Source organism: Gekko japonicus, unplaced genomic scaffold (assembly GCF_001447785.1).
Source record: "Gekko japonicus isolate JY-2015 unplaced genomic scaffold, Gekko_japonicus_V1.1 scaffold3524, whole genome shotgun sequence".
In the NCBI taxonomy this organism is placed as follows: Eukaryota; Metazoa; Chordata; class Lepidosauria; order Squamata; family Gekkonidae; genus Gekko; species Gekko japonicus.
Genome location: NW_015171607.1, coordinates 1 through 25,555, shown reverse-complemented (window position 1 = coordinate 25,555; position 25,555 = coordinate 1). Strand labels below are relative to the sequence as shown.

General features: G+C 47.2%; 1 protein-coding gene across 1 annotated transcript in view; it reads left to right on the top strand.

The window, feature by feature from the left end:
* The window catches only part of LOC107117756 (WD repeat-containing protein 75-like), a 43,703-nt gene extending 20,523 nt beyond the window's left edge, over nt 1-23,180 (top strand). Inside the window, exons 7-14 of the mRNA XM_015419919.1 lie at nt 1,180-1,296; nt 3,007-3,095; nt 7,256-7,414; nt 12,756-12,815; nt 12,915-13,030; nt 15,027-15,202; nt 19,080-19,243; nt 22,996-23,180. Of these exons, the coding sequence (XP_015275405.1) occupies nt 1,180-1,296; nt 3,007-3,095; nt 7,256-7,414; nt 12,756-12,815; nt 12,915-13,030; nt 15,027-15,202; nt 19,080-19,243; nt 22,996-23,180 (1,066 nt within the window). The remainder of the gene's footprint in view (nt 1-1,179; nt 1,297-3,006; nt 3,096-7,255; nt 7,415-12,755; nt 12,816-12,914; nt 13,031-15,026; nt 15,203-19,079; nt 19,244-22,995) is intronic.
* The last annotated feature ends 2,375 nt before the right edge of the window (nt 23,181-25,555 follow it).

Below are 25,555 nucleotides of genomic sequence, written 5' to 3'. Positions count from 1 at the left end.
TCCTTTCTCTCTCTCCCCCCCCCACACTTACTTACTTACTTTCTCTCTCTTTCTCCTTCCTTCCTTCCTTCCTCTCTCTCTCTCTCTCTCTCTCTCTCTCTCCCCCCTTCCATCCTTTCTTTCTTTCTTTTTCCACCCACCCATCCTCCCTACCTTTCTAGGCGCTCGTTATCTCTGTCCACAACGGGCTTTGCTCCCTAGTATAAAGGGCACAGGCAAACTCAACAGTATAATTTTTTTACTCAAAATACAAACAAAAGCAATTGATTCCTAGCAGTGAAAGCAATTGATTTACCGGGGAGCCCACAAAAGTCCAAATAGAAGTGTTGACTTTTAAGGCCTTGAGCGGTCAGGGACCCAAGTACCTTCAGGACCGCCTTCTCCAGTATGTCCCCAGAAGAGCGCTGAGATAAGTGGATAACTAATTGATGAGTTCCAGCTGTCCTCGACCAGGGCCAGGGCCTTTTCGGTCCTGGCCCCGACCTGGTGGAACTCTCTGCCGAATGACACACCAGGGCCCTGTGGGGTCTGATGCAGTTCCGCAGGGCCCGTAAGGCAGAGGTTGTTCCGCCAGGCTTTTGGCTGAGGACAGCGACGGTTAAAACTGGCACCTTTCTTTTTTTTACTTTTGAGCCCGCGTCCCCTTCCCCGCCCCGCTGCGCAGAGAAGATGACAGCAGGCAAAAAAGGGACTGGTCGCTGTCTGGATTGGTTGTTTTATTAGTGCATTGTAATAATCTTATCATGTTGATTGTATTTTATCTGTTTTAATGCTGTAAATTGCCCAGAGGTCACTTGCGGAGTTGGGCGATTCAGAAATCTAAATAATAATAATAATAATACAAAACTAGTTTTTTTACATACAAGTTGCTTGCAGGCCAGATAGGAACCGTGGATGGGCCGGTTCTGGCCCCCGGGCCTTATGTTTGACACCCCTGCCTTAGTTAATCCAGTACTCCCGCGAATCAGTTAAGGCCTGGAGTTATGGCTTTTGTTTTGTGTGGGTTTTTTAAAGAGAAAATGTAAAGAGAAATCTTATTTCGATAAATCCCCTCCCCACTGTCGAAATACGCTTTGTCCTCTCGAGGCGAGATTCCCGTCTGAGGCTGTATTTGGTGCTCTTGGAGGAAATCTTTCTCAGACGGTCGAACTAACTTATGCCACCCTTCTCTTTCTGCAGCTTTCCTCTAAGTGCGAAATGCACCAAAGGAGCCAACAACTTCTTCACTTGTGTGGCCTGCCACCCAAAGGAAGACTGCATAGCCAGCGGCCACAAAGACGGCAAGATCCGTGTGTGGTAAGGCAAAACTTTCGTCACAGCACAGGTGCCAAAGGTTGTCGCTCAGCATCTGCTCTGCTGTAATCAGAAGTCACTGCTGTATAAGAGTGCGACATTGATGCACAGGCCACTGAAGCATCTTGCAAAATATTTCTTGGCATGTGAAGACTGCGGCCAAAGCATCTGATAATCGCCAGCCATTTTGTAGAGCCTCTTTATTTGTTTGTTTAAGCATTTATAACCTGGTTAACCTGTGACTGGCTGTGGAAGACATCAGAAGAGCCCTGCTGGATCAAACCAGTGGTCCATCTAGCCCAGCATCTTGTTTCACACAGTGGCCACCACTTCCTCTTGAGGGCCAACAACATGGCAGAGAAGCCGAGGCCTTCCTCTGATAAGAACATCAGAAGAGCCCTGCTGGGTCAGACCAGTGGTCCATCCAGTCCAGTCCAGCTTCCTGTCTCACACAGGGGCCACCCCTTCCTCTTGAGGGCCAACAACAGGGCAGAGATGCCGAGGCCTTCCTCTGATAGGAACATCAGAAGAGCCCTGCTGGATCAAACCAGTGGTCCATCTAGCCCAGCATCTTGTTTCACACAGTGGCCACCACTTCCTCTTGAGGGCCAACAACATGGCAGAGAAGCCGAGGCCTTCCTCTGATAAGAACATCAGAAGAGCCCTGCTGGGTCAGACCAGTGGTCCATCCAGTCCAGTCCAGCTTCCTGTCTCACACAGGGGCCACCCCTTCCTCTTGAGGGCCAACAACAGGGCGCAGAGGCCAAAGCCTTCCCCTTACATTTCCTCCTGGGCTCTGGGATTCAGAGGTTTATCGCCTCTGGCTGTGGAGGTTCCCTTCAGCCACCATGGCTAGTAGCCATTGGTAGACCTCTCCTCCATGAATCTATCAGATCCCCTTTGAAAGCTGCATGTTCCTGTGGCCATCGCGACATCCTCTGGCAGCGAATTACACATTTCGATCATTCTCTGTGTCAAGTAGTCTCTCCTTTTGTCCATCTAGGGACTAGGGAGGCCTCTTAGAATACCTCAAGTGATAAGTGCACGTAGAGCCTTTTCATGCATACAACTCTGCTTAGCTGGATCAGAGTGCTTGCACATTTTAGATTTTAAAACATATCATTCTGTATGCACAAATGAGGCTGATCACCTAAGAGTTGCTATAGCTAGAGCAGGGGTGTCAAACTCATTTGTTACAAGGGCCGGATCTGACATAAATGAGACCCTGTTTGGGCTGGGCCATGCATGTCATGAGAGGTAATGCCAGGTAGTGGAGATATAAGCTTTATAAAGGACACAAACACAAAGGAGGGTGTTTTTTTTCCTTAAAATAAAATCATGCTTAAAACATCAGCACTCTTGCAATATTTTGGTAATTTAACAGTGTCTGATAACTGACCCTTCTTGCTCTGAATTATTGCATCAAAATGTCTGCTGTTGCAAACCTGAGTGTGCTATTCAGGTGTGTATCTGTAAGCTGCAAACCTACAATGGCGCAGCAGCAGCAGAACTGGAAGAAGAAGCAGAAGACAGCCAGTTCCACTGCGGGCCTGATAGAAGCCCATCCGGGGGCCTGATCTGGCCCCCAGGCCACATGTTTGACACCCTTGAGCTAGAGTTTTCAGAGAGAGTTCGTGCAACTGTTTATGCATAGGGGTTCAGCTCTGAATCTTCGAAAGCTCCATCCTTAAATGATGTTTTTTGCCCTAACAGGAGAAACTTCCATCATAAGAGAGAGTACACATTCTCCACTCTGCACTGGCATCATGATGAAGTGATGGATCTCGCTTTCTCTGTAGAAGGTAAGGAAGACCCTGGTTCGAATCACCCCTTGGCTGGTGGCCTTAGACAAATCACTGCCCCTCAGGACTATTTGTGTGTGGGAAGGATCATCAAATCACAGTCAAATTATAGTGAATTATAGGGCCCAGGCTAACCCAATCCCATCAGATTTCGGAAGCTAAACAGGGTCAGTCCCGGCTAATATTTGGAAGGGTGACCTCCAAGGAATACCAGGGTCATGACGCAGAGGCCGGCAATGGCAGACTACCTCTGAAATGTCCCTCAGCTTAAAACCAAGTCTAGCTCACCACTTTGTGGTGCATAATTCTAAAAGAGCTAGAACTTCTGGCTGCCAGACAATCTTAGGATCTCCTGGCTATACTACACACACTGGGATACGATGGGGTTTTCAATGCAAGAGACATTCAGAGGTGGTTTGCTGTTGCCTGACTCTGCCTAGCAACCCTGGACTTTTTTGGCTGTCTCCCATCCAAGTACTAACCAGGGCCGACCCTGCTTAGCTTCTGAGATCTGACAAGATCGGGCTAGCCTGGGCTATCTAGGTCAGGGCAAGGATGATTTAATTGATTCCAAAATAGAGTTAGTTTTACAAACTTCAGCTGCTTATTAAATACTTAAAATATCGGTAATGTGAATGTAAGTTTGCCATCACTTTCCATAATGCCATTCTGGTACCTTACTAACCGTTAAACCTGGATGGCTCCATGTCGTCCATGGATATTGCCACATACAAGAGATGTGGGGCCAGGCTCCAAATATAAGCTAATAGTCTGTCGCTCGGCCGCGCCGGGGGGGGGGGGGGGGGGGGGGGGGGACCAGTATTAGGTACCAGAAAGGCTGAAAAAAAGAAAAACAACTATTGTATGGGAATATAAATGTCAGTTACAGTAAGGCTAAAACTATATTCCAAAAACATTAATCAAATTATAAATATTATTAATTGTGCATCAAAATGCATCCATTTTTGGTGACCTATATGGATGTCTTCAGGGGTCATTTCGTAGAAAAAGAGGTGCAGGAGCTCATCAGCATAACTCATTAGCATAACTTATTTGCATAATCCACACCCCCCGACATCACCGGAAGTGTGTTAGACGGCAACACTCACCGCTCAGGCTCCACTGGACTGTTGGATTCCTAGCAATTGGAGGGGGGGGGGGACGTGCGGATCTGTCCTCACTAGAGATGTAAAATTTCCAGAAATTTTGAAGCTCGGAAAAAACCCCGTTTTTTTTCCGGGTTTTTTCGGGGGGAAACGGAAATTTTCGGAAAAATTGAAAAAAAGGCTACATTAGCATTTCTTTTGTCTTTTCCAGATTGAAAGTCTTTCTGTTACTTTAGGAATATAAAATATGACTATGGACATTTTTACTTGGCATGAAATTATCACAACTAGCATATTAAAAATATAGTGTATCCAAACAATTATTACAAACAGAATACCCATCCACATGCAAAAACAAAACTGAAACCTTTTTATTTTCTTCTGACAATAGCACCTCCTAAAGGAAGAAATGCATCTTGTTCTTGCATTGGAGAGTTCAGTTTGTAACCTAGGACTTGCTTGTCCTCAGTGCACAGAAATTAGATCAATCTGATACCATATAGATATATTTTAGAAATAATTTGGAAAATATTTGAACTCCTTGTCTTAAAATATTTTATTCATCATGTTAAAATAAAACGTTCCATAGTCAATTTATTTTATTTTATTTTATTTTTCCAATTTTTCGGAAAAAACAAAAAAGGCTTCAGGAAAAAAACGGAAAAACTGTTTTTTTCCCGAATTTTTCCGGGTTTTTTCCGGGCCTTCACATCTCTAGTCCTCACAGAGGAGGGAGAGCTTGTACCTGAATAAAACTTGGTCTTAAAGGTGCCATTGGACTGTTTTGGACTGGGGGGGGGGGGCTCTGCAACTTACCTGGCTGCTTCTTGCTCTGACTAAGGGCTGCTGGGAGCAGGGGGTGGGGCTTGTTGCATGTGCCCGCCCCCTGGGCTCTTTACTGCCGGAGCTCTGCTCCTGCAGGAAATGACCCCTGGATGTCTTCCTTTCCTTCGTCCAATAAAAGCTCTATAACTCAATGCCTTGAGCAGTATAACAATTTGAAATTGAATCTCTATTTCATGAAAGACAACAGGAGTGGGAAATTATATTAGGTTATATTAGGATTTTGATCTGAGTGTAGGAAGGGGACCAGCCTGCTTGGATTATACTCGCTGAAATTCACCAGCCACGGTAGAATAAAATGGCATCTTAGATTAGGATATAGAGGGCATTCCAATAAAATATGAGAGACTGAATCTATCCTACCCAAGGGAGCAAGAGCAAATCCTGTCAGAGTAGAGAAGATGGAAAAAGCCGCCTCTCGTAACCACTGTTGAATGGGCATTCATTCTACCAAGAATAAAAGCCCAGAATAGACCAGGTGAGGTCAGATGGTAAGCATAGGAGGGAAGAGAATCAGAGGGAAGTATTCCAAAAAATTGTGACTCACAGACGAGCACAAAGAATAGAACTATTGTAATCAATCTGCCTAATCCGCTTTTTTAAATTGTAGTTGTTGGTTCAGTGAGCCCCCATATAGATGCCTTCGTCTAGTGTAAAAAACTATTCAGTAAAATCGACCTAATGCACACGAAGATGTCACACTCTTACAATCACCTTTCCCATGACAGGTACAATTATAAATAACGTAGAGATGTAAAGCAAACCAAACATTTCAGCCGTGGGTGCAAATTTTATCTCCCCACTAATACCTGTTGTCACCGAAGGAAGTCTCCAGCTCCATTGAAACAAGAAAAGACATGCTTTCCCAAAAAGAATTGTAACACACAGTCTAGATAGCTGTCATATACGATGCTATCAGAAACAGCAGTCCTTTAATCTTCGTTGGCATCTGAGTCCAAATTTACAACTTGCCCTTAAGATTTCATTGCTGGCCCACAACAATCAGTTGCAGAGTTCAGGGGCTGCAAGTTCCTTGCTCTGCAAATGACAGCTATAAGCAGAATAAATTACGCAAAAGAGTTTAAAAGAATAGGTGTACGGGGGGCAGTTTTGTGTAGTGGTTAAGTGCATGGACTCTAGTCTGGGAGAACCGGGTTTGATTCCCCACTCTTCCACTTGCACCTGCTGGATGACCTTGGGCAAGCCATAGTTCTGTCAGAGCTGTCCTTTAAAAAGAGCAGTTTCTGTCAGAGCTCTCTCAGCCCCACCTACCTCCCAAGGTGTCTGTTGTGGGGAGGGGAAAGGAAAGGAGTTTGTAAGCCGCTCTGAGACTCCTTTGGGTAGTGAAGGGCAGGGTTTAAATCCAATCTCTTCTCTTCTTCTTCGGGAGACTCATATGGCCTAGAGAACTCAGCTGTTCTTGCAGAATGGGCTTACTTTGGCACGTAATTTTCGTGCCTGAGTTTTGCCTAAGTTTTCTGCTGGGGGGTGTGCAGTTTTCCCTAATTCCACACTGCAGCCTCCCCCACACATGCTGTGTCCTGGGAGCAAGAGTTGGGGGGGGGGGTGGAATCAGCCCCCTTTCCACAAGCAAAAGACTTATGTCAGATTTTTTAAATTTTAGCCCAGAGTACGCAAAGCCTGTCTGTCTTAAGGCAGAAAATAACATTGTGTGTGAGAGAAGTACTTTTCTCCCTTTCTCACAATACAAGAGCTCGTGGGCGCTCGATGAATTTAATGTGAAGTAGGCTTAGAACAGATAAAATGAAGTACTTCTTCACCCAGAGAGTAATGAACATGTGGAATTCACTGCTGCAAGAAGTGGTGGCTGCTACAAGGCTAGACAGCTTCAAGAGGGGATTGGATAAACAAACGGAGCAGAGGTCTGTCAGTGGCTATTAGCCACAAAGTATAGAGGGAACACCATGTGTGGGGCAGTGATGCTCTGTATTCTTGGTGTTTGGGGGGCAAGAGTGGGAGGGCTCCTGGAGTTCTGGCCCCACTGGTGGACCTCCTGATGGCCCCTGGGTTTTGGCCACCGTGTGACACAGAGTGTTGGACTTCAAGGGCCATTGGCCTAATCCAACATGCCTTTTCTTATGTTCTTATGAGAAACTTGTTGAACGATGTATGTTTATTGAGGAACATGTAAAATACATTTTGGTGTATTGAATCGCTTCGACGGCACGTGTATTTTGTTCGGGTCGACAGGAACCAGCCTTCTGAGCGGTGGAGTTGAATCGGTACTGGTCCAGTGGCGAGACGTATCTGACTCAAAGAAGGAGTTCTTGCCTCGCTTGGGATCCGCAATCCGGAATATTTCTGCCTCTCCTGATGGAACGTTTTTTTGTACCTCGCATTCAGATAACAGTAAGGGCCATTTGTTTTCTACCCGTTGTGAGAATCGTCTGTGGCTTGTGTGTATGTGCCTAACAACTTTGACAAAGCTTTGTCATACTTGAACCAATTAGTTTGTGTTTTGGTTAATGCTTGGCTCAATGTCGTAGTAAATGTACTACTACTACAATTAGTTCGTAATATTATTTGAATTTGTATCCAATTTGTATTTCCTCTTGGCGAAGAAACTGTAATCAAAGATAGGGTTGTTAGGCACATAGAAGGACAAGGCGTGCCAAGGTAAAACCAGTATGGCTTCTGCAAAGTGAAGTCCTACCTCACCAACCATTTGAAGTTCTTTGAGAAATTGAACATTTTGGGACATGATAGAGGTTTATAAAGTTATGCACCGGGTGAAGCGAGTTGACAAAGAGGAATTTTCCTCCCTCTCCCAAAAGACTAGAACTTGAGGGCATCCAATGAAGCTGATGGGCAGTAGGTGCAAGGTGGATAAAAGGAAACACTACTTTACACAGAGAGTGGTTAAAATGTGGAATTCGCTGCCAGAGGCTGTCATGAAATAAACAGCTTTAAAGGGGGATGAGATAGAGTCATAGAGGTTTATCAATAGCTACTAGCCATGGTGGTTGAGGGGAACCTCCACATTCAGAGGCATTAATCCTCTGAATCCCAGAGCCAGGAGGCAACATCAGTGGAAGGCCTCGGCCTCTATGCCCTGCTGTTGACCCTCCAGAGGAACGGGTTGGCCACTGTATGAGACAGGATGCTGGACTAGATGGACCACTGGTCTGATCCAGCAGGGCTCTTCTTAAGTTCAAGAGAAACTTGCTTATTGTAGGTATTTTCTGACTTATACTGCATTGTCTCGTAACCCTGTAACCCCTCATTCAGCATCACTCCCACAATAACTTACCGTAGGCAGCCGGCTCTTCTCGTTCCTGGCGTCGCTGTTGAATTTCATGTTCCTAGCCCTATTGCATTGTTGTTCTTGTTGTTCAGTCGCACAGTCGAGTCCGACTCTTCGCGACCCCATGGACCAGCTCCCGTCTTCTTTGACCTTCGATCTTTCCCAGCATCAGGGTCTTCTCCAGTGAGTGCTCCCTTCTCATTTGGTGGCCAAAGTATTTGAGCTTCAGCTTCATTATCTGGCCTTCCACGGAACAGTCAGGGTTGATTTCTTTTAGGATTGACTGATTTGATCTTTTTGCAGTCCAAGGGACTCTCAAGAGTCTTCTCCAGCACCATAGTTCAAAAGAATCTATTCTTCGGCGCTCGGCCTTCCTTATAGTCCAACTCTCACAGCCATACATGACTACTGGGAATACCATTGCTTTGACCATGCGGACTTTTTTTGGCAGGCTGATGTCTCTACTTTTTATCATGCTGTTTAGGTTCGCCATCGCTTTCCTCCCGAGGAGCAGGCGTCTTTTAATTTCATGGCTGCAGTCACATTCTGCGGTAATCTGGGATCCCAGGAACGTGAAGTCTGTCACTACTTCCACGACTTCCCCTTCTATTTGCCAAGGAGTGATGGGGCCGGATGCCATGATCTTAGTTTTTTTGATGTTGAGCTTCAAGCCCACTTTTGCGCTCTCCTCTTTTACCCTGAGCAAGAGGCTCTTTAGATCCTCTTCACTTTCAGCCATTAGAGTGGTATCATCTGCATATCTGAGGTTGTTGATCTTTTCCCCAGCAATCTTAATTCCCACTTGTGATTCATCCAGGCCAGCATTTCGCATGATGTACTCTGCATATATATTAAATAAGCAAGGCGACAATATACATCCTTGTCGTACTCCTTTTCCTATGCTGAACCAATCAGTTGTTCCATATCCGGTTCTAACTGTCGCTTCTTGGCCCTTATACAGGTTTCTCAAGAGACATGTGAGGTGGTCTGGTACTCCCATCTCTTTAAGGACCTGCCATAGTTTGTTGTGATCCACACAGTCAAAAGCTTTAGCATAGTCAATGAAGCAGAAGTAGATATTTTTCTGGTACTCTCTTGCTTTCTCCATAATCCAGCGAATGTTGGCAATTTGATCTCTAGTTCCTCTACCTCTTCGAAACCCAGCTTGTACTTCTGGTAGTTCTCTATCCACGTACTGTTGAAGCCTAGCTTGTAGGATCTTGAGCATGACCTTGCTAGCGTGTGATATGAGTGCAATTGTGCGATAGTTTGAACATTCCTTGGCATTGCCCTTCTTTGGGATTGGAATGTATACTGATCTTTTCCAATCCTGTGGCCACTGTTGCGTTTTCCAAATTTGCTGGCAAATGGAGTGCAGCACTTTAACAGCATCATCTTCTAAGACTTTGAATAGCTCAGCTGGAATACCATCACCTCCACTAGCTTTGTTGTTAGCAATGCTTTCTAAGGCCCATTTAACTTCACATTCCAGGATGTCTGGCTCAAGGTCAGTGATTATACCGTCGTGTTTGTCAAGGACATTGAGGTCTTTCTTGTATAGTTCTTCTGTGTATTCTTGCCATCTTTTCCTAATCTCTTCTGCTTCTGTTAGGTCCCTACCGTTTTTGTCCTTTATCATGGCCAGCTTTGCATGGAACGCTCCCTTGATTTCTCCAATTTTCTTGAAGAGATCTCTAGTCCTTCCCATTCTATTGTTTTCTTCTATTACTTTGCACTGTTCATTCAGGAAGGCCTCCTTATCTCTCCTTGCTGTTCTCTGGAAATCTGCGTTCAGTTGGGTAAATCTTTCCTTTTCGCCTTTGCCTTTCGCTTTCCTTCTTTCCTCTGCTATTTGTAAAGCCTCATCAGAAAGCCATTTTGCTTTCTTGCATTTCTTTTTCTTTGGTATGGTGGTGATTGCTGCCTCCTGTACGATGTCACGAACCTCTGTCCATAGTTCTTCAGGCACTCTATCTATCAAATCCAGACCCTTGAATCTATTCTTCACCTCTACTGTATATTCATCAGGGATGCGATCTAGGTCAAACCTGAATGGCCTCGTGGTTTTCCCAATTTTCTTCAGTTTAAGTCTGAATTTTGCAATGAGTAGCTCATGATCTGAACCACAGTCAGCTCCAGGTCTTGTTTTTACTGACTGGATAGAGCTTCTCCATCTTTGACTGCAAATTATATAGTCAATCTGATTTCGGTGTTGCCCATCTGGTGATGTCCATGTGTAGAGTCGCCTCTTAGGTTGTTGGAAAAGGGTGTTCGCTATGACCAGTGTGTTCTCTTGACAAAACTCTGTTAACCTTTGCCCTGCTTCATTTTGCTTTCCAAGGCCAAACTTGTCTGTTATTCCGGTTACCTTTTGACTTCCTACTTTAGCATTCCAGTCCCCTATGATGATGAGGACATCATTTTTTGGTGTTAGTTCTAGGAGGTGTTGTAGGTCTTCATAGAACCGGTCCACTTCAGCCTCTTCTGCATCAGTGGTTGGGGCATACACTTGAATTACTGTGATGTTGAATGGTTTGCCTTGGAATCGGACAGAAATCATTCTGTCATTTTTGAGATTGTATCCCAGTACTGCCTTTTGCACTCTCTTGTTGACTATAAAGGCCACACCATTTTTTCTACGAGATTCCTGGCCACAGTAGTAGATATAATGGTCTTCTGAGTTAAATTCGCCCATTCCTGTCCACTTTAGTTCACTGATTCCTAGGATATCGATGTTCAGTCTTGCCATCTCATTTTTGACCACGTCAAGCTTACCTTGATTCATAGATCTTACATTCCAGGTTCCTATGTAGTATTGTTCTTTGCAGCATTGGACTTTCCTTTCACCATCAGACACATCCACAACTGAGCGTCCTTTCAGCTTTGGCCCAGGCGCTTTACTCTTTCTGGGGTTACTTGTACTTGCCCTCTGCTCTTCCTCAGTAGCATATTGGACACCTTCCGACCTGAGGGGCTCATCTTCCGGTGTCATATCTTTTAGCCTTTTGATACTGTCCATGGGGTTTTCTTGGCAAAAGTACTGGAGTGGGTTGCCATTACCTTCTCCAGGGGGATCACGCTTGGTCTGAGTTCTCTGCTGTGGCCTGTCCGTCTTGGGTGGCCCTTCACGGCATAGCCCACAGCTTCATTGAACTGCTCAAGCCCCCTCGCCACGACAAGGCAGTGATCCATGAGGGGGATTGCATTGTATCAATAGTTAAATAATTAAAAACAAATGCATCTATCGCCATCCCCAACATGGTTACCACCAACACGCTTCCTGCAGCTCGCCAGCTGTTTTTAGAAAGTGGGTGGGGCCAAGTGGAACTCTTTACCTTAGCCCCATCTGACCCCGCCCACTTTCTAAAAACACTTGGCACATGCCAGGAAAGGTGTCGGCAGGCACCATCTTGGGGACTCCCTGTTCTAGAGAGACGGAGTCCTGCTTGAGCAAAGGAAAAAATCAGTTCGGCTCTCCAATCTGAAAATTCGGGGCAATCGAAAAGTGTGCGATCTGTAGGGTCGGTTCAGTTAGTACCACATCCACCGACTCTATTAGAGTATGGAATACCATTAAACTTTCCCCATAACGCCAGCAATGGCAAGGTGTTCAAACGCACACGCTACAGTGCCCCCAGCAGGGCGATATGTGGCTGGTGGACAGGCCCGTGTGTGGCATTCAGTACAGGAAGGGGGAACTACGGATATGAGTCCGAATAAGAGAAACAGTAACCGTAGAAAAATAACTAATTAACTCTAAAACAAATCTTTTTAATATACCAGTTTTCTAAGTACATAAACATCAAATAATAGAAATAACACCTCTGAGGTATGACTCATACCCGTAGTCCTCCTTTCCTGAATTGTATCAATGATCTTTTTAAATGAACACAGAAGTATTATTTCTATTATTGGTATATTAAAAGAGGAGGATAAAGAGATTGGATTTATACCCCGCCCTTCACTTGGAGTCTCAGAGCAGCTTACAAACTCCTTTCCCTTTCCCCTCCCCACAATAGACACCCTGTGAGGTGGGTGAGGCTGAGAGAACTCTGACACAAACTGCTCTTTTTCAAGGACAGCTGTGCCAGAGCTTGTGACTGACCAAAGGTCACATCAGCAGGTGCAAGTGGAGGAGTGGGGAATCAAACCCGGTTCTCCCAGATTAGAGTCCGCGCACTTAACCACTACCCCAAACAAAAAGATTTGTTTAGAGTTATCGAGTTATTTTTCCATGGGTGACATTGGCACTCCGGTCAGTATGGTGAAAAGGACACGGCGGAATATTTGGCGGGTGTGAAAACAGCCACTGGAGAGGGTGGATTCTGACATATCAGACGTTTTAGAATCTTCCTATCTAGTCACATTCTTCCTGCTTAAGAAGGTTTTGTCTTCTGTACGCCTTCATTCTTGTTGACTTTCTTTTTTTATTCTGATAACATGCAGAAATAACCATCATACGCAGCAGCTTAAGAGTATCGGCTACAATTCAAGGATTAATCAAAGGTATTGTTTTAAAAACACAATTGGAAGATGTTTGGGGGCTTGGTTTCCACCTCGCCAGAAGAAATTGCATTCCATCTCGGATTCTCTTTCTCCTTCCAGGGAGTGACGTCAAGGCCGGCTTGATGGTGGACCCAAGGACAAACGCCTTGGTTCTGAACGGCAAACCGGGTCATCTGCAGTTCTATTCGCTGCAAAACGACAAGCAGCTCTACAATGTAAGCTAGGCCACTGGGACCCGATCATGCTAGGCACGTTCCACCTTAAAGTAGTGATGTGGTCCAGAAGGGAGAAGAGGGTGCATATGCAGAGAATGGCAGAGAGAGCCAAGCATTGCAGCGTGACGTTTTGGTAGCCGGAATGGAATCGACATTGGAGTCATGCACACACGTGCTAGTCTGTTCCCTCAGGATAGTGGCTGAGGAGCTATTGGAAAGAAACTGGTAGAATTATTGTGGACACAAGAACGAAATCTGTGTCATACCTTATATTGGCACAAAACACTGCAAGTCTTCAAGCTCAGTAGAACTCTTCTTCAGGCTGGATGTTAGAAAATTTTGAAGACCGTAAGAGAAGCCGTGTTGGATCAGGCCAATGGCCCATTGAGTCTAACACACAGTGGCCAAAACCCAGGTGCCATCAGGAGGTCCACCAGCAGGGCCAGAACTCCAGAACCCCTCCCACTGTTGCCCCCCAAGCACCAAGAATACAGAGCACCACTGCCCCAGACATAAGAACACAAGATAACCCATGTTGGATCAGGCCAATGGCCCATTGAGTCTCTCCATGTCACACAGTGGCCAGAACCCAGGTGCCCTCAGGAGGTCCACCAGTGGAACCAGAACTCCAGAAGCCCTCCCATTGTTGCCCCCCCCCCCAGCACCAAGAATACAGAAAGCAGATTTTTCAGGCCATGATTTTAAGGCCTGATCTTGCATGCATCCTCTGTCAATTGTTACTATTTTGATACTCTGCATTATTATACGACTGTTTTTTTTTGTGCCCAGTTAAAGGACCCCTAGGTTAAGGACACAGAGACAGGTGATGGCGAACCACCTCTGAACGTCTCTTGCCCTGAAACCCCTACAGGGTCGCCAGAAGTCACCTGTGACCTATGTTCCCTCTAAGCTGAGTTAGTGTGAGCTAGCTCACAGTTTATTAGCCTCCACCTCACACAAATGCTTTGGCGGGAGGGCGGGTTAGAAATTTAAGGGGGGAAAATAAATAAATAAATAAATAAAAATTTTGTCTCCGCTCAGGAAGGAGGGCTCCAGAGCAAATTAATTCATGCAGTTGCCAAGTCGCCCGCTCACAACTTTAACGCGAGTAGCTCACAAAGTAGAGTTTTTGCTCACAAGACTCCACAGCTTAGAGGGGGCATTGCCTGTTACTTGAGGGCACTTTCCACCGCCATGTTAAAGGTGCCCACTTTCGTGTGTTCAATCTTGGCCTTCTAAACTCGGCACAAATAACTCAGCATCATTTTTACCTCGTTTCACGAGGGAATGATTTTTTTTCTACTGGGTTAATTAGCAAAATGTTTTACCCTGGCTCAGAAAGCACTGGTGTATTTTTTAGTTTAATGAAACAGTGGCTCATGTAACACAGAACTGTAGGGCAAGGACCTCCCCCCCCCCCATCACCACTATGGTGACCGTGGGTACCACGGCAACCATGGACACCTTGCTGGTGCCCGTCAAGTGTTCTGGTGGGCGGAACCAGGTGGGCCTTTTGCCCACCAAAGCTTCGGATTGGCCACTGGACATTTGATTGGCTGTGCGGATTTTTTTTTAAGTTAGATTTGCAATAGCTGCCACCACAGTTCAAGAACCTTCACTGTGTGAGGGAAAATAAGCCATGGCAGCCATTTTGTGGCTGGCTCCACCTCTCGTGGCAGCCATTTTAGTGGTTGTGCCCACCACACTCTGTAAGAGTTCGAAAGGTGCCCTACAGTCCCAAAAAGGCCGGGGGACCCATGCAATAAGGGGTGGTTGAGAAACTAAAGCAGTAAGCTCGACAAACGTTCGCTTTATGGTGTAACGTCTACCTTTGTATCCCCTTAAAAACATGAGGGACTGTGGATTTTTCCCCCTCTCTCTTGTTTTGTTTCGTTTCATTTCTTACTGCAACTTTCACAAGATTTTCCCTCAGTCGGTAGCTTCTTTCCCATGTCTGAGCTCGGAATCCTTATTTCACTTCTTAAAATTCTTGCAGCTGGATATCGTCCAGCAGGAGTACATTCACCAACACGGTCTGAACCAGGTGGAGCTGGTGAAGGCAGCGTTTGACTCCAGAGGCGACTGGCTGGCAACCGTGGAGCAGCGTGAAGAGAAGGGCAGCGAACTTGAACTGCAGATGAAGCTCTGGGCTTACGATGAGGAAAAGCAAAGGTGCGGGTCCTAGTGTGTCTGAAAGAATCGGCGAAAATCTGTCTTGGTTCTGTGGTCCTTTGCCGAGCAGAGCACCAGCTGCCCCTGAGATCCTTTTTAAGAAACTTTCATAGACATTACTTCATTTCTACCCTACCTTTCTCCCCCAACAGGAGGACCAAAAGTGTTTTCCTGTTCTCCATTTTGCCCTCACAACAACCCAGTGAGGGGGGTTAGACTGAGAGACCGTGACTGGCCAAAAGTCTCCCAATGAGGACCGTGGCAAAAAAGACAATTTGAACCTGGGTCTGCCAGAGCCTAGTTCAGGGGTCCCCAACCTTTCTGTGCCTCTGGGCACTTTTGAAATTCTGATGGGGGGGGGGGCAGTCATAAAATGGCTGCCACAGGAGGGGGAGTCAACCACAAAAATCTCAGGGATCGAGGTTATATACAACTCCCATGATAACTTCAACATTTTGGGCAGAAGAAGCTGTTTAACAGGATACAGCCCCACCTAGGCACGCCCACTTTCTAAAAGCACTTGCGGGGGCGCCCTGGCACCTGTGGGCACCACATTGGGGATACCTGTCCTAGTCTCTCGCTCTAACAACTGCTAAGTAGAAAGGAGATACACAGTCAAAAGGATAAGTAGACAAAAAAATTGAAAGAAACTGAAGAAGGAGAAGAGAAGAGATTGGATTTATACCCCATCCTTCACTACCCAAAGGTGTCTCAGAGCGGCTTACAAACTCCTTTCCCTTCCCCTCCCCACAACAGACACCCTGTGAGGTAGGTGGGGCTGAGAGAGCTCTTGACAGAAACTGCTCTTTTTCAAGAACTGCTCTTATCAGAGCTATGGCTTGCCCAAGGCCATCCAGCCAGATGCAAGTGGAGGAGTGGGGAATCGAACCCGGTTCTCCCAGATTAGAGTCCGCGCACTGGGAAAAGATGCTAATAAAAATATTCTGCAAATCTGTGTGTAATTAATATTGAACAGGAATGTATCACAAGCGCATAAATACAAAAATTCAGTTACAATATCAAGTGCGTAAGTCTATAAATATGATTTTAATATGAAGGAGCGTGTGCTCTGTTGTAAATTTACTTGCTAGCTTATTTTGAAAATTGTTCTTTCTGCGATTTGAACTTGGATGGTATTTGAAGTTACCTTTTGAGAATTGAAACGATGTAAAATCTGTTTTCGAAGGCAACTGCAGTCCATCTCTGAAGAAGACGGTTGAAACGCAAGACTTATTTGGAATCTCCGTTAGTTTTCCTGGACTTCGTTTTCATGGACTCCAGTATTCTTGGACTCCATATTTATCGATTTGCACGCTTAATATTGTACTTGGAATTTTTGTACTTATGTGCTTGTGATAGTCCCGCTCAATATTAATTGCACACGGAGATTGGCATAATATTTTGTTGGCGTCTTTTCCCACAGTTCCTTTCCATTTTTTTGTCTGCTCTAACTACTGCACCACACTGAGGGTTGTGTTCCCCCACACTTAGGTGACCCACTGACCCTTCTGTAGTGTTCGTGGTCCCTAGCACGCTGTCTTCTGCAGAGCGGGGCTTCAGGTATTAAGTGGGTGTGCTGTACTTAATGTTGGCCGGTGCCGTGCATCGATGCGTCATGGTGCTGGGTCGTTATTTCAAGCGCGGGAAAGAGCATGCTGCTGCTCTGGATTTCGCCATGGCGGCTGGGATCAATGCTCCCTCTAAGCTGTGGAGTCTTCTTGTGAGCAAAAATTCTACTTTGTGAGCTCCTGGCATTAAAGTTGTGTGAGCAAGCGATGTGGCTACTGCATAAACGAGTTTGCTCTGGAGCCCCCCTTCCTGAGCGAAGACAAAAATGTGTGAGCCGGAGGCTAAAAAACGGTGAGCCGGCTCTCACTAACCCAGCTTAGAGGGAACACCGGTGGGATCGGCGTGGGGGGCTTCTGCGTCCATCATCCCTCCAGCGGCTTGCTCAGTATTCCATCTGAGGGAGGCACTTCTAGGCCGGAAAAAATGTTACTTTATTTATTAGATTAGATTTGTACTTCCTTACAAGTAGGGCTCAGAGCGGCTTGCCACAAGATAGTGTACAGTAAACGATTTAAATTAAAACCAACATTTTAAAACGACATAAAATAGATCAATAAATAAAGCAGTATGCAGTTCAAGATTGGTGGGGAAAATTCAGCTCCCCAGACCCCCCCCCGGGGGGGGGGTTATGAGGGATGGGGGGGGAGTATATGAGAGGGCCAGGTGTCGTACTGTCGCGTTGCCATCCTCAACCGAATGCCCGGCGGAACATCTTTGCCTTGCAGGTCCTGCAGAAAGGTAATTAACTCCCTGCAGAAAGGTAATTAGCCAGTTTGGTGTAGTGGTTAAGTGTGCGGACTCTAATCTGGGAGAACTGGCTTCGATTCCCCACGCCTCCACTTGCAGCTGCTGGATGACCTTGGGCATGCCGTTGTTCTGTCAGAGCTGTCCTTGAAAGAGCAGTTCTCTCAGAGCTCTCTCAGCCCCACCTACCTCACAGGGTGCTTGTTGTGGGGAGGGGAAGGGAAGGAGTTTGTAAGCCGCTATGAGACTCCGAGTGAAGGGTGGGGTATAAATCCAATCTCCTCCTCCCCCTCCCGCTGGACACGGATGTTCTCCGGCAGAGCGTTCCACCAGGTGGGGGCCGGGGCCAAAAAAGCCCTGGCCCTGGTTGAGGACAGCCAGATAAGCCTACCTCGCCACCTAGTGGTGCATAACTTTAAAAGGAGCTAGTTCTTCACGCAGCCAGACAATCTTCAGATCTCCTGGCTATACCACACACAGAGCACAATACGATAATTATTACTTCCTGTGAACACACGTGAAGCTGCCTTATACTGAATCAGACCCTCGGTCCATCAAGGTTAGCGTTGTCTTTTCCAACCGGCGGCGGCTCTCCAGAGTCTCAGGTACAGGTCGTTCACATCAGTAAACATTTGCCATAGATGTGCCTACAGTCCACTATTCACAGCAGGCAAATGGTACTATTTCTTAGGTCCATTTCCATCCTCCAGTGGGTCGTATAGGAGAACATGGCGTGGTAGTTTAAGGTCAAATTAATTCCTGATGCTCGACAGCTGGATTCAAATCCAGTAGCACCTTACAGACCAGCAAGATTTTTGGGGGTATAAGGTTTCAAGAGTCAAAGCTGTCTTCATCAGATACAAGTGGAATGGATATCTGAGTCCTTAAATCCCAGTCAGGGTGGGAGGGGCTTTGCAGAGAAGGAACTCAGGATGCAAAGGTACAGTGCATGTCGTGTTTAGCTTGACTGGAGCAGAGGGGAAATGCTTGAGGGCAGAAAATAAGCATCTGTTATGAGATAAGGATCCCGTGTCCCTATTAAGTCCTGGAGGGGCCATTGTTCTGAACTCGTGAATGAATTCAAGTTTGGCAACCTCACGTTGTAATCTCCTCTTGAAGTTTCTCTGTCGGACGACTGTCGCTGTCAGCAATAGAATGACCCAGACAGTACAACATAATGAATCCATACTGTTCAGTGGTAATTTTAGACTGTAGTCTCCCATTTGATAAAGGCACGTTGAAGATAAAGTGAAAAATAACACATCAGTACTAGTTGCACAGCCCTTGAGTCCGAGGAGGCCTTACAGTCCAACCCCCTGCGCTGTGCAGGAAATCCAGTCCAACGGCCATGTCTGGAATTATATACTCGTACCCAGGCCTGTAGCTACAGTGGGGCATCTCTGGGCCCGGCCCCCTGACTTACTGCCAAGCACCCCCCCGACTTCCTATCCAGCCCAGGCACTCCCTCGGGGGGGGCCCCTCGAATTTGACCACAGAGGCACATCAGCCCCCCACGAATCTCATGCAAACATTTGTGTGTGTTTTTTCCCTTCCTCTGCCATAGCTTTGCACTGAACACCCGAATAAACATGCCGCACGAGGACCATATCACAGCGTTGTGCTTTCGTGACACGGGAGAACCCGACAGCATCCCCCCGACCGTAGTAACAGCCAGCGAAGATGGGCGGTTTAAAGTCTGGGTGTTCCTGGCTGAGAACGATGAGGAAAGTAAGTGTGGGCGTGTTTCTTGTAAAAAGGGCGACCAGAATGATGAAGGTGATAGAACTCCTTCCCTGTGAAGAAAGGTGAAAGCGCTTGGGGCTCTTAAGCTTGGAGAAGCGACGGCTGAGGGGGGACATGATCGAGGTTTACGAGGTTACGCATGGGATAGAGCAGGTAGAGGAAGAAGGGCTTTTCTCCCTTTCTCACAATATAACAACTTGTGAGCGCTCAAATGAATTTAATGAGCAGTAGGCTTAGAACAAATAAAGGAAGACCTTCTTCACCCAAAGAGTAATTAAGGTGGAATTCCCTGCCAAAGGAAGTGGTGGCAGCTACAAGCACAGGCAGGTTCGAGAGGGGACCGGATAAACATCTGCCTAATGTTTCGCTGAAAGCTATTTGGATTTAATTTCAACCCATTAGTTCTGGTCTGACCTCCTGGGTCTTGAGAAAATGACTCCGCTCCACCCTCTCATTCCAGTAGACAAACCTTAGGCTACTTCCCGCCTGACTGCTGAGGCGTTCCCTCTAAGCTGAGTTAGTGTGAGCTAGCTCACTGCTTTTTAGCCTCCAGCTCACACATTTTTTGTCTTGGCTCAGGTAGGAGGGCTCCAGAGCAAACGAATTGATGCATGCGCCGAATTTAATGTCAGTAGCTCACAAAGTGGAATTTTTGCTCTCAAGACTCCACAGCTTAGAGGGAGCATTGCTTCTAATACAACAGGCAGTGTCTCTTCCCTGTTTTGAATGGGGTGGTCTTTAATATTTTCTTTTTAAGGCATGGAAGGCCTGGTGCATTGTTGTTGTTTTTTTAAATGGTGTGAGAGCCAGCATGGTGTCAGCATTAGCGTTCCAGAGTAAGACCTGGGAGACCCGGGTTCGAATCCCGATGCCTTGGAAGCTTGCTGGGTGAGCTTGGCCCCCCCTCTGAGCCTCACCCGTCTCACAGATTGGTTGTTGCGGGGATAAAAGTGGGAATGACGTTGTGAGGTGGCTTTGGGTCCCCATCGGGGAGAAAAGCGGTGTATCATTAAGTTAGATCATTAAAAATAAATCCATATAGCATGGTCGCCCCTTTCCTGGGGCTCGCCGAGTGTTTTTAGGAAGTGGGTGGGGCCAGATGGGACTCTCTTCCAGTAGGGGTTCTGAATCAGGCCTGTACCTAACATGGGGCCCATGGGGCCCGGCCCCCTAGCGCTTCTTCTGGGGGGCCTCCCTCACGGGCTCCCCCCCCCAATTCAATTAATTTAACTTTGCTTTAATTAGCTCTCCCCCCCCCAGGCCCCCTCCCCAAAAAATCCCTAGCTATGGAGTTGGTTCTGATTGGCCACTGGAGATCTGGTAGGCTGTGTAGATTAAAATGATGTGTCAGCAGCAGCTGCCACAACAGTGTTGATTTTATTCTCTCACTCCTCTTTCCCAGTGGGTTTTTAAAATTATTATTACCCTGTTCTCCTTTGCGCTTAGGCTTCTCCTGTGTGTGTGTGTGTGACTCTGCCCCTGCAACAGCCATTTTGTGGTTGGTTCTGCCTCCCATGGTGGCCATTTTGTGGTGCCCACAGAGGTGCCCACAGGCTCAAAAAGGTTGAGGAGTCCTCCATATCAATCAAGTTTATTACAGTCATAGACCAGTATAATAGAAGACAAGTAAATACAGTTAAGGGAGCAGTAAAATTATAAAATATAGTGGCATCTAAAATTATAAATAAGGATCTAAAAACTTTAAAATACAGATATAATATAATCAAAATTATGATCAAAGGTTAGGTTTAGGCCTATCTGAACTTTATCTCTTTCCTAGTTTGGTATGCCAACCAACCAAATTTGGCAACCATCCTAGTCAGCTTTTGGTTATCTCCTGCCAGCATACTTGACAAAAGTGTCCTTCTATTACGACCTGGGAAGGAGTTAACTATCGGCTTGATCAAAACTTCCCTGATATGATGATATATAAGACAATCGAAAATTACATGTTCCAATGTTTCATCAGGTCCCATCCCACATATACAACTTTTCCTCAATGATCTAGTATATCTAGCCTCCATTATGGCTGAGGGTAAGGTGTTGTATCTTAATAGGGTAAAAATTCTTCTATGATTGCTGATATCTAAATATTTGATGTAAGATCTCATACTCTGGTTTCTCTTCAGATCGCATAAATCTTTCGGCCTCCATATATTATTGATAAAACAGATTTTGTCCTGTACACTTAAAATAGCAAACGACGTCCGCTCCTAGGTGGGAAGTTCCCCCACCTGCTGTTCACACTACAGGGTTTGGAGAGTGGGGAGGGTCCTTATTAAGAATGCCCAAGGGCTTCCTTTCTAATGAGGAAAAAAAATATGTTTGTACCGGGAGAAGCTCGTAATGTTGCAGTTCGTATTCCGCAGTTGCCAATGAACACTTTAATTCCGGGTATACGCTTTTGTGTGCATGTGCATTTCTTGCAGGCCCTGAGAGAGCCAGTTTGGTGTTGTGAAGTGTGCGGACCCTAATCTGGGAGAGCTGGGTTTGATTCCCCACTCCTCCACTTGCACCTGGCTGGATGAGCTTGGGCAAGCCGTAGTTCTAACAAGAGCTGTTCTTGAAAAAGAGCCGTTTCTGTCAGAACTCCCTCAGCCCCGCCGACCTCACAGGGTGTTTGCTGTGGGGAGGGGAAGGGGAAGGAGATCGTAAGCTGCTCTGAGACTCCCTTGGTTAGTGAAGGGCGGGGTATAAATCCAATCTCCTCTTCTTCTTTTACCTCACAGGGTGTCTGTTGTGGGGAGGGGAAGGGAAAGGAGTTTGTAAGCCGCTCTGAGACTCCTTTGGGTAATGAAGGGCGGGGTATAAATCCAATCTCTTCTCTTCTTCTTTTACCACACAGGGTCTGTTGTGGGGAGGGAAAGGGAAAGGAGTTTGTGAGCCACTCTGAGACACCTTTGGGTAGTGAAGGGCAGGGTATAAATCCAATCTCTTCTCTTCTTCTTCAGATACATTTCACCCGTGTATGTCATTCAGATACATCTGAAGAAGTGTGCCTGCACGCAAAAGCGTATACCCAGAATTAATCTCTGTTGGCCTTAAAAGGTGTCTCACTGGGCTCCAACGTTGTTCCGCTGCTTCAGACCAACACAGCTACCCCCCCCGAATCGATCAGCATAAATAAGTTAATGAGTTTTTTAAAAAGACTCCCGACATTTTATTGCAACTGTCGAGGGAAGATGCCAACTTATTTATTTATGTACTTATTTTATTAGATTTGTATCTCGCCCTCACCATATAGCAGACTCAGGGCGGGTTCCATCAGATAGAATATACAGGCAATTAAAAACAATTAAAATACCTCAGAGAAAATGTTTCTAGTCAGAGCCTCAACAGATGAGGCCTGTTTCAGATTGGGGTTCCCAGATGGTCATACAGATCTGACCCGTTGAGGGGAGGCCCAGTAGAGGGAGGGACGCCCACTCCCCTTACTAAAAGCCTGGCGGAAGAGCTCCGTCTTGCAGACCTTGAGGAACTGTAAAAGGTCCCGCAGGTCACTGATCTTATACGGGAGCTCATTTCATCAGGTAGGGGCCAGGGCCGAAAAGGCCCTGTCCCTGGTCAAGACGGGCGTCCCCGGGGCCGGGGATCACCAAGAGATGTTGATTAGCAGATCGTAAGGCCCCTTGGTCTCAACCTGATCAGATCCGCTCCTGCACCATTTTGGTTTTTTCACCCGTGTATGTTATTCAGCGCGTTCAGGACGTCAAAACATGTGTTTTTTCTCTTAACAGACCAAAACGCAGGCTGGACCTGTGATTTCGTAGGGAGCTATCACAACTATCCGGCCACCAACTGCTGCTTCTCCGAAGACGGCTCCGTGCTGGCCGTCGGCTTCAAGGAAATCGTCACCGTGTGGGAGTCAGAAACGTGGGACCTGAAGTGCACTTTCTGCCACCCTCCGGGAACGATCCAGTAGGTCCCCGGAAGGATATCCCCTTCCACGCGTTACTGCTTTGCGGAGCGGCCGACTCCGGATTGGGAAATACCCGAAGATTTGGGTGTGGAGCCTGGGGAGGGTGGGGTTCGAGAAGGGAAGGGATATCAGCAAGGCAGGGGTCATTTCGTAGAAAAAGAGGTGCAGGAGCTCATTAGCATGACTCATTTGCATGTGCCACACCCCCTGACATCACCGGAAGTGTGTCTGAAGGCAACACCCACCGCTCAGGTTCCACTGGACTGTTTTGGATTGCTAGCTATTGGGGGGGGGGGACATGCAGATTTGTCCTCGCAGAGGAGGGAGAGCTTGTACCTGAATAAGACTTGGTCTTAAAGGTGCCACTGGACTGTTTTGGACCTGTTGGCTCTGCAATCTACCTGGCTGCTTCTTGCTCTGACTGAGGGCTGCTGGGAGCAGGGGGCGGGGCTTGTTGCATGTGCTCGCCTCCTGGGCTCTTTACTGCCGGAGCTCCGCTCCTTTGTGTTCCTGCAGGAAATAACCCCTGCAGCAAGGTATGATTTATGTATTTATTTACTTTAGCTGTATCCTGCCCTCCTCCCCAGTGGGGGGCCAAAGCAGCCTACGTCGTTGTCTTCCCGTCCGTTTCATCCTCACATCAACCCTGTGAGGTCGGTTTGGCCGAGAGCGTGTGACCGGCCCAAGGTCACCCGGCAAGTTTCCATGGCAGAGCGGGGATTCGAACCTCGGCTTCCCAGATCCCAGCCTGACGCTTTAGCCGCAATGCCACGGTAGCTTTCAATAATGCCGTGGAGCCCCCTGACCTGGATAGGCCAGGCCAGGCCAGCCCGATCTCGTCAGAGCTCGGTCGCTAAGCAGGGTCAACTCTGGCAAGGACTGGGAATGGGAGACCTCCAAGGAATACCAGCAGTCAGGAGGACAGGGGCAGGCTTCACTCAGCCACCTCTCTGAATATCCTCCAGGCCCCCAGTAGGGGTCAGTCGCCAGAGGTCGCCATGACTTCCGGGTGCACACACAGTCACATGCACACACACACAAATGCACATATAAAAATATACACACAAAAAAGAGAGAAGACCTGCATGGCTCAGGCTCGCCCGATCTCGTCAGATCTCGGTAACTGAACCTCACAGGGTGTCTGTTGTGGGGAGGGGAAGGGAAAGGAGTTTGTAAGCCGCTCTGAGACTCCTGCGGGTAGTGACGGGCGGGGTATAAATCCAATCTCCTCTTCTTCTTACGCTTGTGGTTCTGTTGAGTGTGTGAGCCACCCCGTTGAATTGTTCTGCCACACTGTACATTTTAAAGAAATAATTTAGTGGCCTCCCATGATAAAAGGCATGTCGTGCTCTTCCTGAATTTCTGGCACCTTTTTCTCTTGGTGGCGGCCAGTTGCTGCTAGTTTATCTACCTGTCTGGGAAGGTGACGAACCTCCCGAAGGGACGGAAATCCTTCATCGCCCTTTAACACCTGCGCCCACCAGAGTTATCGTTGGTGGATTACGCCAGAACAATTTGGTCGGAAGCTATCGCTGTTCAGCTTGTCTCTGAGACGTCTCTCTTGATCCCGGTTAAGCCCGTGCTTGCAGAACAAACATTTGCCTGAGACTGGAACGGAGGGGTTACTCAGTCAGAGAACTCCACGGTCATAAAACGAAACCTGTCCCAAAGTCCCCCGTGCGATTGCTGAGGAGAGAGATAGCAGAAGCAAGGCAAGCTTGGTCAGTGGCAGAAGGTAGCGTCGACCCATCCTAACTCTTGAATTTCCAGTTTTCCTGGATAGCCCAGGCCAGCCCGATCTCGTCAGGTCTCGGGAGCTGAGCAGGGGTCGGCCCTGGTTAGTACTCGGATGGGGGACCACCCGGGAAGTCCCGGGTTGCTGTGCAGAGGCAGGCAACGGCAAGACCACCTCTGTTCACCTCTTGCCTCGACCCGGATGGCCCAGGCTAGCCCATCTCATCAGTCCCCGGAAGCTAAGGAGGGTCAGCCCTGGCTAGTATATGGATGAGAGACCACCAATAAAGTCCAGGGTCGTGACGCAGAGGCAGGCAACAGTAGACCCCCTTTGAACGCCCCTTGCCTTGAAAACCCTACGCGTTTGCCTTGAGCAGTGTTCCCTCTAAGCCGAGCTTGTGTGAGCCGGCTCACAGTTTTCTAGCCTCCAGCTCACACAATATATTTTTTTTTTGTCTTAGCTCAGGAAGGAGGGCTCCGGAGCGAACTAACTTACGCAGCAGCCAAACTGCTCACTCACAAAGCTCACAAAGTAGAATTGTTGCTCACAGGACTCCACAGCTTGGAGGGACCATGGGCCATGAGTCAGCTCTGACTCGACAGCACTTCACACACACCCACACAGACAATCACGTCTTGCCACG